This window comes from Corvus moneduloides, chromosome 19 (genome assembly GCF_009650955.1).
Source record: "Corvus moneduloides isolate bCorMon1 chromosome 19, bCorMon1.pri, whole genome shotgun sequence".
Taxonomy (NCBI): Eukaryota; Metazoa; Chordata; class Aves; order Passeriformes; family Corvidae; genus Corvus; species Corvus moneduloides.
This window is the reverse complement of record NC_045494.1, coordinates 2,992,567-3,004,944: the sequence shown is the minus strand read 5'-3', so window position 1 is coordinate 3,004,944 and position 12,378 is coordinate 2,992,567. Positions and strand designations below refer to the sequence as shown.

The 12,378-nt window shown below is 42.2% G+C and overlaps 1 protein-coding gene across 6 annotated transcripts in view; it reads left to right on the top strand.

Annotated features, from left to right (window-relative positions):
• Positions 1 to 12,378, top strand: part of CEP112 (centrosomal protein 112) — a 157,814-nt gene that overhangs the window by 139,349 nt on the left and 6,087 nt on the right. For 5 of the 6 annotated variants that reach the window (XM_032129016.1, XM_032129013.1, XM_032129014.1 and 2 more), the window contains one exon: positions 1,173 to 1,262. The exons of the other annotated variant lie outside the window; for it this stretch is intronic. In XM_032129016.1, coding sequence (XP_031984907.1) covers positions 1,173 to 1,262 — 90 coding nt within the window. The remainder of the gene's footprint in view (positions 1 to 1,172; positions 1,263 to 12,378) is intronic. 6 annotated transcript variants of the gene reach the window in all.

The following is a 12,378-nucleotide window of genomic DNA, read 5'->3' as shown; positions in this document are numbered from 1 at the left end:
AGCATCATTGGAGGTTCCTTCAGTGGCATTTGCAGCATGAGCCCCTTCCCGGGTCCAGCCCTGTGCCGCTTTTCACTGATGGGTGTCAATGCCCCGATTTCCTGCCATACAAAAGATAACTCAAAATATTCCCTTTCTGCAGCCACAGCCGCCTCTGTGTTGGTGTCAATCCCCCATCCACATTGTGCACTTTGCTTGGAGTCAGCACTTGCAGTTAACAATGCCTTTATTCAAGCTGACAACATCCCTAAGCTTTTAGTAAATGTGTAAGTGAATGTTAAGCATGTATTCAAACATCCAACAATGAGTGGGAAACTTTAAAAAAAAAAAATCTTTGAAACTTTCTATTGTTTGTTTGGTGTGTATCTGTTAGAAATAACACAGACTATCAGTTCCTTGGGGCACGCTGTTCCTTTGTTAAGCATGTAACAAAAAGATCAAGGCTCTGAGTGACTGCTGGAATAAAAATAAATATATAAGGAGAACAATCATGACAAAATAAATTTGTGGATTCATTTTATGAGCTTGGTTTAGGAGCGATTACTTCTGAACTAAATAAAGATTGGGTAGTTGTGGTAAAGTGACATGATCATAATATTCCTTTTTTTTATTGCCATTTATACTTCATTTGTAGATCACATGCTAGATTTGACTACAGGGCAGGAGGGGAGCCCCTCATCTCGGCCAGCATCCCATTTCAGTAATATGGAATACATTTCCACTGCAAATTCCAGACATTGTTTTCCAAAGAGAGGATTACTCTGGCTTAGAGAAAAGATTGTTGGTACACTGCAAAACTGCTCCTAGGAAGCTCAGATTGTACAGAGGGGATGACAACAAAAACCCGGCACATTTGCAAATGCAAATGTTGCAATATTTCCATTTGCCTTCCAGGCTTTGAGGGTATTTATTACATTTTTAGGATGAATACTTGTAGCCTATAATAAGATAGGACTTTTAAGATGTACCTACTCCTGTTCAGTCAGTGGTCCCACCTGTGCAAAGTAACTTTTTTGAGTGGCCAAACTGCCTCTGTCACATCTTAGCACGAAGTTCAGCTGGACTCAGAGTGCTCCGCTTCTTTCCCCAGCTTGCTGGAAGACGTGACCTGGAAGTTTTGCTGCCATCCCATGTTTCTCACGTGTGTTTTGCATCCCTTGGTGTTGTTCCAGGCCTTGCAGGACGAGGTGGAGAATTACCGTGGGCAGATTTATGATGCTCAGAGGAGGCTCCAGCGCAACGAGCTCAAGGCCCAGGAGCAGGTACTGGGTGCTGTCCCCATCCCTTGAGCCAGGAGGTGCAACGGTTAAAAATAATACCTTCCATCAAAGCAAAAGCACATATTTTCCTGCAAAATTCCCAGATAGCTTTCTTTTCTGTTTTGTTGGTAATAAAAGAGAATTAAACTGTCTGAACCCTTCAGGCAAATACTTATCTGCTGCTCTCTATTGCAAGTTGGTATTTCAGCTGTTCTAGCTGTTAAATGATGCATTTATTTTGAACTGTTTTCAACTGACTGTAGTGTTTTAATAGAGGTTTCTGAGACTATTTGAACCTGTTCTTTAATGGTTTGTATGAAGGGAATTGGAAAATAACCGCTAAAAATGATCTTTAGTCCTGATCTTCTGCATTCATTGTCCAAACATGTCTGTAAACAGTTTCAGATGATTAATAGTGCTAAAATTCTTCTGGACACTTCCAGTGAAGTCAGAGATTATTTAGTGTGCTTTGAGCAGAATAGAATGTGCTGTTTACAGGCAGTACAGGAACAGAAAGTCAATGATCTGCATTCAAACCAGATTAAATTGAAATATGCAGGAGAATATGCAGCTGATGAATACCTGAATCAGATAGGAATTTATATATTTCTAATACAAATCAGATTTTGAAGCATTTGAGAACTTTATTTGGTGCTGAGTAAACAATATCAACAGCATGTATCCTACGTGAAGCATTTCTAACTCTATACCTGCAGGAATAATCAGTTGGGGTGGTTATAGAAGAGTAATAGTAATTAATTTCAAGTATTTTTTCCTCAGTTTTTGTTATCCTACTGGCACATGGGAATCCTCTGTCACCCTTGGTGTTTAATTCATGTATTTCCTCTCTGGAATGTCAGTGATGAGCTGTTCCTTTCTGTCCCCCCTCTGCCTCCCAAATCCAGATGTTGGGCCAGGCTCATCCTTAGCTGCAGCGCCTGCAGCACTTGGAGGAGTTTGGTGTAGTGAGTGAGCTGGCCTACAAGCATTGCGTTTTGGCTTCAGTCTCCTGGAAAAGAAGGAGGAAAATCAGCTCTTTAATGCATGGTTGTCCCTCCCAGGGAACAGCACTGGCTGCACGCTATGAGGGACATCCTCTTCCAAATTTCTTCATTTTTTATGTTTTTCTTTAGTCTCTGCCACTGCCATTTTGCCTTTTTTTTTTTTTTTTTTCTGGCCCATTTTGAGAAGGATCCAGAAGAAGAAATAAAAAGTGACTCATGAAATACAGAGGTAGAAGGCTGCACATGCAGATTCACAGGGTGGGCCCCCCTTTCTGCCTTCAAGGTTTCCTCCTACATGAGCATCTTCTCCAAACTAACCTACAGAACTCTCCTGTCCAGGCGTAATTAATGAAGAACTAGTTCAGATGGTAACATCCTGTTCCCCAGTATAATGGAACAGGAATGTTATTGAAATTACAGTGTGCTGTCCATCTTTGAGCTTTTCCTGCAGAGTTGTGTTGGCAGATTTGGTAGAGCTCATATCCAAGTTCATCAATGATTTTGTCTCTGCCTTTCATCCATTGGGACTTCCTGAAGCAGCTGGAGCCGCTGAAGCTGGTTTGGTTTAGGTGGCTTCAGTCTATTTTGCAGACAAGCATTTTGGAAGTTGTTATTTGTCTTCTCTGTGACCGGCTAATTCATTAGTTCTGCTTATCTCTCCAGAAGAAAAACGGAAAAGTGACAGCTCTGACATGTTTCCAGTTACTAGGTTTGGCCAGGCTACCTGTAAACATGTTCATCAAGTGTTAACAGTAGTTACCAACTCATCAGCCAATCAGGGAGTTGAAATATTCAGGGCAGTAACTTGCTTTCTGCTTTTACCAAATACTGTGTGAATCAGAATTGTATAAAACATGGAGATTTGTGCTGGCGCCATTACAAAAGCCACTTTTCCAAGCTTTTACATGTCTATAAATAAGGAGGAGAGAGGGTTAAAGAGCTTCTGTTTTTCATTAAAAGCAAAAATCTTGTGTTTTGATTCTATAACAACAACAAACAAATGAATGAGACATGAAAAAACATTTTGTTGTGCTTTTAATTAAAACTAAAAAGCTGTTTCTCGTTATGGCTTGTTGGGTGGTATCTTGGTGCTCCATGTTGGCTGTTTTTCCAGTGCAATGTCCTTATAACTCTTCAGTCTTTAAGAGTGGCTGACAGAGCCACAAAGTTTAACTCTTTGTTACAGTGACCCTCTGGTGATCACACAGGCTTAACCTTTCATTATTGTAATTATCCAGGGAGACGGACTATCCTATAGATAAAGGGGAGAAAATACGTTGGGCTGTCAGCAAACCCTGAGCTGTTCTAGAGGCGAGTGTGGTGCTGCAGTTGGAGAGGAGGTGTTGTTTTTATGGAGCTTTTCCATTCCCATACTTTGTGTTCTTGGATGAACTCGTGTTTACTCCTGTTTAGTTTTTCTCTCCCATTTTACAGTGTGGGTTGGTGCAATCACGTTGTGTCTGTGTTGTCTCACCAGTGGTGCCATATGGCAACAATCTCTGGGTGATGGGTTCCAATCACATTTCTCAAAAGTGCTGGCCTAAATTATTTTATCTTTTCCATAAAGGTTGTCCTGTCTCTGTCCTGGTTTTCCAGTGTTCAGTAATGCTGCACTTCGAGAGTGGAGTCTCAGAGCTGTATCATCTTTCTTCAGGTCAAAGTGTTGGCTATTTCCTTTAAAAATTGGATGTCCAGCTTCTTGAGACATAAATAATTGTATTCATGGAAAGTGGATGTAAAAACTCTAATATATCGTTTTCTATATATTGTTGTTGTTAAATATGTACGGTCACAAGACTGTTAAAGCAGTCTGGGAAGGTTTCTGGCAAATTTGGGTGTGTCCAAACCATTTCCTTGCAAAGCAGCACTGAAGTTTCTTGTATCTCAGTCCTACATAACTCTGGGATCAGCTTCCTGTCGAGTGATCCCATTGTGTTCCTGTATCATGTACTCTTGGAGCGAATGTATCCCTTGGTTGTCTCTGATGTGTGCCTGGATCTAATGTGAGACGAGATTTCCTACTAAACATTTCTTAAGTCCTGTGGCTTTGTGCATTTGTCAGTCATAGTTAAAAAATCTCCATTGTTCATACAGGAGTCTCTACATCCTGTGAATGTGTAATTAAAAATGACACACATCACTGAGAGCTGAACAAATCCAGGAATTTAGGCATGTGCAACAAGTTTTGCTGAATTGGGGCCTGTATAAAAATTCATGGTAGTGATCCTTTTTACTACCTAGACTTCTTTAGCATTCATTTCATTTCAAATTCTTTTTTCAAGGGTAATCACCCCAACTCAGTTTACTAAAAAGCTCCAGGAATCTGTCCTTTGGGAATTACACGCAAGAAATTTCTCAGAAAAAAAATCCTATTCTTTTCATTCCTTGTTCTAATGTTTCTACCCATAGATCTGGATTGAGTATGATATCAAATTTGGGATAATAGAGGGGGGAAAAGTTCCTTGTGTTTGCAAACAACTAAAGTAGCAACACTATAGGTACTCAAACCATAGGGATACCTCCAAGCAGTCAAGTCATAAATAGAGTCTTAAAGTAGAGAGATTCTCAGACAGAAAATCAATTATGTTCAATTCATTAATATTGCTGAGGAAATGAAGGAGAATAGCAATGGAGGTTTTCAGCCCTTTAATTTCTTTTTCCTCAAACAGATTATAAAAAAAGGAGAAAGGAGTTATCTGAATGAGGATGTTATAGAAGTATTTGGCATAAAATGGAACAGCTTAGTTTAAGTGGATTTCACTCATGTTCAAATGAAAACAGGAGTGATAATTGTAAAAGAGCCATGATTCAAAAGCATTCAGCCAGTTTTCATTTCTAATGTTTATTATCCTGACTTGCTCGATTTTTTATGACTGCTGGATATTTACCACATTCAGCCCAACTTACTGTTTCCATGCCAACTAAATATATTTGTTGTCAGATGAATGCTGTGATGCATCCTTCTGAAATTTCAGTTGCTGTGTAGCACAGGGAAACTTCTAAGGCTTGCCACACCTTCTCCTTGCTGGGAATAGTGCTGCTGCCAGTGGATTTGTGGAGCTGGGAGCAAGGAATCAGTGAGATACAGATGAGCAATAGACATTGATGTCCATGGTATGAGTCCTGAGGAGTTCTTAATATGTTGGCTGGGACACTTGAGTAATATTAGCCCATTAGTTTAGGGCTTTTTGTCCATATTTCTTCTTAGAAATTATCTAGTGAAGTTGTCCCTGCCCATGGCAGTGGGATTGGAACGAGAGGATCTTTCATGTCCCTTCCAACCCCAACCATTCCATGATTCCATGATTCTGTGATTTTTAAAGCTATCAGAGAGTTTTAAATACCATCAGATGGCAGCCTGGGGTCCCTGCCTGAAATTCCCAGACTTTTTCAAAGTGTTGTCTTTCTCAGAACATGTTACAGTCTCCCAGAATCAGGCAAATAAGCTCTAGGTTAGGTTACTTAAAAGCCCAGGTTGGCTTTGTGGCCAGCTGCAAGTGAGGAGGATGGAGGGAGCCTTTGTGAGCCACTTTGGAAACTGAGATCCAACCAGTCAGCACGGCTGGAGGTGGTGATGAAATTCTGCTGTTTGCTCTGCTTGCTTCAACCCACGTCACTGAAATGCTTCCAAAATTTCTCCCCCAGAGAGCCATTTCTGCTCCCACAGAAATGGGAAGCTCAGCCTGGATGTGGACGATCTTAAACCTCAGCAGTGCTTCACTGAGAGCAGCCCTTGCTGGGGCTCAGCAGCCTCTGGAGCCGTGGGGAGGAGAGTGAGAACCTGAGAGAAATTTCCACTGTGATTTTCAGGAACTACACCACCAAATATTGTCACATTAAAATAGTTCCTGCAGTTTCTGTCTGTGACCAGCACGGATCCGAGAGGATGGATTTGAAGAGTGTTTGTTTTTTGTGCAGTTCTGTGTGGCTGAGGGACCTTGTGGTGTCTCCTGCACCCACTGCTCTGCTGACACCCTCAGCACTGGGCTCAGGAGGGACCTGTGTGCTTCAGTTGTTTTCTTCCCATAAAACCTTGTGAAAAATGCAGAAGACCAACAGGCAGAGGGACACAGCTCCCCACAGGCTGAAAATCTGATGGTTTCACATCTGCACAATAGGGGATTTCTTTGCTAACTACTTGTGGTGAGAAAATTTCACATTTAAAGTATTTATTGAAAAGAAGATGTTGGAGAGCCAGAGAGCAGCAGTGAAGAATCCAATGGGAGCAGGAGCACTGCTCGGGCTGTTTGGCACACACAGACCACAGCATCCAGTTCTGGGGAGGTTCTGGGTGTCTTTTCAGCCTTCCCTCCTCCCAGAGGAGGGAATCAGTCTGATCCTGGTTGTATCTCTGGAAGGGGCTTTTCATGGATATAGGTGCCCCATAGGTGTACGGCAATGTTGACTTCATAGAATTTTGTTTGGGTTGGAAAGTGATGCCATGATGATCTTTTGCCTTTTCTTTTATACCCCTGTTGTACCTTTTTTACAACTTCTGTATTCTTAGTGCTTTTTGCCTACATTCTTGGCCTTGTTTGTTCAGCTCGGAGACTCAACATCTTAGAAGATTGGTAGCCAGGGATCAGTGTGCCCCAGAGCCCAAGGTCCTCTCCAGAACACATTCTGTAAACTGAGATAGAACCATCCAGGGGAAGGTTCCTTGGGGAGGGGGGCTCACTTGAGCCTCTCATTGGGGAATCTTTGATAGATCTGCTAATTAGTAACACCTATAATGTTCTACCAGAACTTTTGGGGGGGGCATATTCGGCGGGGTGCATTTCAATGCATATGACCTGGACGTGTACACCTGAGGATCCTTAAAATAAATACCAAGGTAAAATCCCTTTTCCCCTTCTAACCGTATATGACTCTTGATTTTAAGACCAGGAAAAGGTATCAAAGGGGCCTTAAAGATTAACCAGTACCAGCCCCTGCCATGGTCAGGGACACCTTCCTTAGGCCAGGTTGCTCCAAGCCCAGTCTAGCCCAACCTTGAACACTTCCAGTGATGGGGCATTGTAGACTTAGGTACCATAAATGACCACAGACATTATTTGGAGCTCAATTCTACCCCTTTTTACCTTAGTAGTCTGTCTACCTTATGCTCAAATCCACTCATATATTCATTAATCACTTTGATACAACAGCACCCTTCAGTTTTTCATTAAGACTGAGATTGTTAGGATAAATCACGATTTTGCATTTGACACATTTTATATTTGTGTATCATTTTCTTTATTTGCCAGCTATGAAAGGAAAGAGAATTACGATGAATATAGTAAATTATTCTGTATAGCATGAGGTTTCAGATTAGCAGGAGGAGATAGAAGCTGAGATTCAAGCACAGAAAAACAGCTTTGCAGGTGGGATTTGAAAGGAGCTGGAAATCAATGGAGTTTAAAGTTCCCAGGAGCTCCATATGGCAGGAACTGCGGGAGAGGAGGCTCTCACCAACTGTGCAACTGTCAAAGGGAAAGGAGTCGAGGATGATGGTGCATGTGTGGAAGTCAGTGATCAAATGTTAGCTTTGGTAATCAGACACAACTGGAAAATACACAAATATTTGCCTCCTGAATAGAACAGAATGAATTATTGGAGCTTGGTGGACAGCTGGAGAAAGACAGCAAACAGAAAGTACAGGACAAATAGTTAAAAGGGAAAAGGGAATTGTTACCAAAAGAGAATAGAATATGCTCTCATATGGCAGCATGCAGGAATGAGAGAGTATTTTAAAATGTCACTTTTCTTGCTCTTTGTCTTAAATAATAGTGACTGAGAGAGATCTTTCTTTTAAGAGGGCAGTACCTCATTTTAGAGCATCTGTGGTTTGCTTACATACTATCCATTAAGGGAACTTTGCTCTTTCAGAAGCTGTTAAAGTAGGACTGCAAGGAACAGCGATACTGGTGCTTATTGCAGGGAATTAAAAGAAAAAGAAGAAATGGGAATGTCTGAAGGAGCCAATGGATGAGCAGAGCAGCAACACCTCCAGTTTAGCTCCCAGCAATGCCTGTTTAATTAGGGAACTGTCCCAGTCTCTCTTTCTAGACAGTGGAGGTAAAAAGGACTGGAAAAGACCAACTTTATGGTGATCTTTAACTTCATGTAAATTCTAAGGTACTATTTATTTTGTTGTCAGTGTAGTCAGCACTGTATGCCATCCATGGGAATTCCACCCAGGCAGCGCAGCCATGGTTCTCCTGCACTGCCCATCCTTGCCCAGCCCTGAGGCTCTGCAAGCCTGGCAGCTGCTTTTCCAGTTGAGACGCTGGTTGGATTTTTGTTCTTGGAAATGGTGGTCGTAAAAGTAGCTTCTGATTATTATCTACAGATATTTGCTTGTTCACACAGTCGGTGTGAAAATCCGGAGCCTGATCCTGCTGCTGCTGAGCTTTGTCAGCTCTCGCTGGTGTTGGGGAGCACTCAGCACCTCCTGAATCAGGCACTGTAACCTCTCCCTGCTGAGCCACCTCGGATGGGAGGGATTGTGTGGAAGGTAACGTGCTGGAATGAAAAACCGAAACACATAAATGTGTTCCAGCAGTGGTGTCAGAGATGCTCAGAGCTTTATTTCATACTTAATTATCCTTATAGCGCATTAGGAATGGCCAGAGACTGAAATTAACCCCATGTGTTGGACCTGATGATCCTTGTGGGTCCCTTCCAGCCCAGAATATTCTGTGATTCTGTGTTTTCAGCTTTGGCCCAGCAGCACTGGGGAGCAGCTGGGCTGGTTTGGGTCTGGTTCCTCTGGATCAGGGGGTGTCAGGGGGGTTTCCTCCCATGTTCCCTCACCTTCCTCTGCAATCCCAACGTCCTGGGCCAGCAAAGGAATTGGCAGTGACAGGAGCTGAGGGGAAGAGTGCTGGGGGAGCAAAGATGGCATCTGCCATGAGTCATCTGGAAGGAGAAGAAAATAAGTCCGGGATCCTCCAAATCCCAGCTGTAACAATAGCAGAGCCCTGGAGAGGGGGAAGCTGAGAGAACAGCGTGAATTTTCTAGCCACAACATTCCTGGTTGTTCCGTGGTGTTGACAGTGAAAGCTTTTATTCCTCTCCAAGTCGTGTAATCCCAGGAATGCTGTTCTTGCCATATGCAGCCCAGTGGTGGTTTTTTCAAAAAGCTTCTTTTGCAGCTATGAATTATATGGACTCAGATTGCTTAACTACAAACAGAGGATTTTCCAGGTGGGAGATCTTGGTTAAGAAAAGAGAGATGGGAACACAAGCCACTGAAGTAATAAGGCCACTTGGATGCAGGTTGGGAAAAGAAAAAAATGACCTGGAACAGCAAACTCAGTGCCCAGCGAGGAGCTCGGCAGGGCTGGAGGTCCCCGTGGGTTAGTAAAACAACAAGGCAAAAATGTCTTGGATGCTGGGATGGTTTACTGGCTACAGACAGACAAACAAAGGGGACGGCTATGCCACCAATTTATGTTTTATTGGAACTGTCAGTACAGGGGAGGTGCTCCAGCAGGATTTTCTCAGTGGAGAGCAACATGGTGGTCACTTGACAAAATAACTTGCTTAGCTGATCTTGCCCGGTCGCTGTTTTCAGCTGAGCCGAATTAATGGGATTTATGGTGTTCATTACTTTTCTTAAGAACCCGAGAACATTTGTATCGAGTTGCATGCTGTTCCTCTAAATCTGGGGGAACCATATTTCAGCGGCCTTGCACAGTGAGAGTTGAAATTCCCAGTGCCTGAAACCAGAGAGAATGTGGACTCAAAAGCAGCAGATATTCGTGTTTGATGATTTTCTGAAAAGACAAATGTTCAGACCTTGATCTTCACTGAAACAATTGATGCATCATTGGATTCTTCATTAGGAAAAATCACTGCAGAAGATTTCAAGCTCCAGTTAAATGTTCTCTTACAATAGAAACCGGAGAGATCTGAAATTTAAGGAAATTGCCAATTTTGGTTGGTTTGTTCCTGGTTCGGGGACATTGCTCAGCGTCCTGCAGGCCAGCTGAGGGAGGAAAGGGCACATCTGGGCTCACAGAGGTTTTGTGGGAGTGGAGCTGTGCTTGCTTAAAACTTCAGGAGTGCTGAGAAGCAAAGAAGGAATCTCTGCAATTAGGGAGGACACAAACAAGAAGTGATTAATCACTCTTTGCATGTTTGTTTGGGTTTTTGGTTGCATTTTGGTTTGTCTTTTTTGGTGGGTTTTTTGGTTCTTCTTTTTTTTGTTGATTAAGTTTTTTAAATTGGGATGACACTGTAATAATTTGTCCTTCACTTGCCCTTCTCAAAATGCTTTCAGAAAATTCCTTCAACAGTCTTCAAACCACCTGAATGAAGCTGACCTATGCAATATTATTATTATTATTATTATTGTTATTGTTATTATTATTATCCTCATTTAGAAAGAGGAGACTTTATTCTGAGATTAAATGATCTCCCTAAGACTGAAGGGGTTATTTTTACCTTTTTGGAACCCTAACCTGTCTTCAGATTTATTGCAGCAGGTCTTTCCTGTCTCCATTCAGAGATGTTGCAGAACAGATTCATAACCTTTTTAAGGATTTTTTTTCTTTTAAACATCATTATAGCACACAATCGTTTAAATAGGAAAAGATTCAGGAGAGAGAGGAAATTACTTATTCATCCTGAAACATGGAGAAAATTTGGTAACAACTAGAAGATCCTAATTATGCCTTTTGGTCACTATTCTAGTATTCCCTGGCACACATTATCCTGCACAAATATTATAAACAGGCAGAAATTAAGATTTTTAAAAAGCCACAACACCCTGGTTAAGGCAACTGTCTTTTGATTCTTATCTGACATAAACACGTTAACTTCATGCCCTTTGAGACAAGATTTTTTTTTTAGAGGAACTCGAACAACTTTCTGTGGTCCCTTCATTTACTTCAGAGTTTCTTTTGCAGTTTCCTTATGCTCCCCTGGTTCTGATAAAGTCATTTACAGGTGGAAGGTCTGGAGAAGATTGTGTTTGTTTGGGGTTTTTGAATTTTGGATTCTTTTTTTTTATGAGATGGGTATTTTGCACCAGAGATGAACTCAGCATCACAGAGTTGTGGGCTGTAAGGAGGGAAGATTTGGGTGTTGGGAACCTGAGTAGGATCTGGTGCAGGGCATGGAAGAGACACAGAATACCCTATGCTTTGCAGGCTGTTGGTAGCACATGGCTAAAATTCATCTGGTCACCGTGAAGACACTGTATTCCTCTTGGATGTGCTTAGGTTGTTCAGAAAGGAAGGAGAGAGACTGGAGCACAGTGAGGAGCCAATGTGCTCCCACTGGCTCCTAATCCAGCCCCAAAACATCCCTCTGAGGTTTGTAGAGAAGATGAGTGGCTGCAAAACTGAGCTGTGCCACCAGAAGACTCCTTGGAGTAGTAGAATTGAAGCTGATTTTGCAGTAGTGCCCAGGGCAGTGGTTGCCGCCATCCCTGGAGGGATTGCAGAGATGTGTGGACGTGGTGCTGAGGCACATGGAGCAGTGGTGACCCTGGAAGTGCTGGTTCATGGTTGGACTTGATCTTAAAGGCTTTTTCCAACCTAAACAATTCTGTGATTCTGCTGATAAGCACTGGGCCAGGCCTGGCTGCTTGGTTTGGAAAGCTCAGGTTTGGCTATTTCTCTTCTGGGCATCAAACCCAGCTTTTCTCTCTTTGAGAGTGGTCAATGCCCAACACAAGTTCAGTGTAGCCGTGAAATTCCAAGTCCCCTGCTTTTTGCATCACTTGATGTAATTGTGTCACTATTTATATCTTCTTTTTTTACTAATTTACCACGTGACCAAGCACACATGAGCTATGTGTGGCAACTTCAGCTTTCTGCTGACACCAAAGATGATTGATGGTCAAACTCAAAACCTCATATATTAGCCACCAACCTGAATAAACAAATAACAGTGTGGCAGCTTAATATTAAAAGCTGTAAAACCTTCCTGGGGGTTCATGGATTAAATCAGCTCACCAAAATGAATTTTCAAAAAAAAAAGCTTTCTCAGGACCGAAGAAAAATGAACACAAGTAAATGAAATAGAACCATCCTCATCCAGCAGACTAAAGCCCTCCTGAGGGATGAAGAATTGCAATTTTAAACATCCCTCAAGAGTGCAAGAGGAGACACAGTATTTGTGGA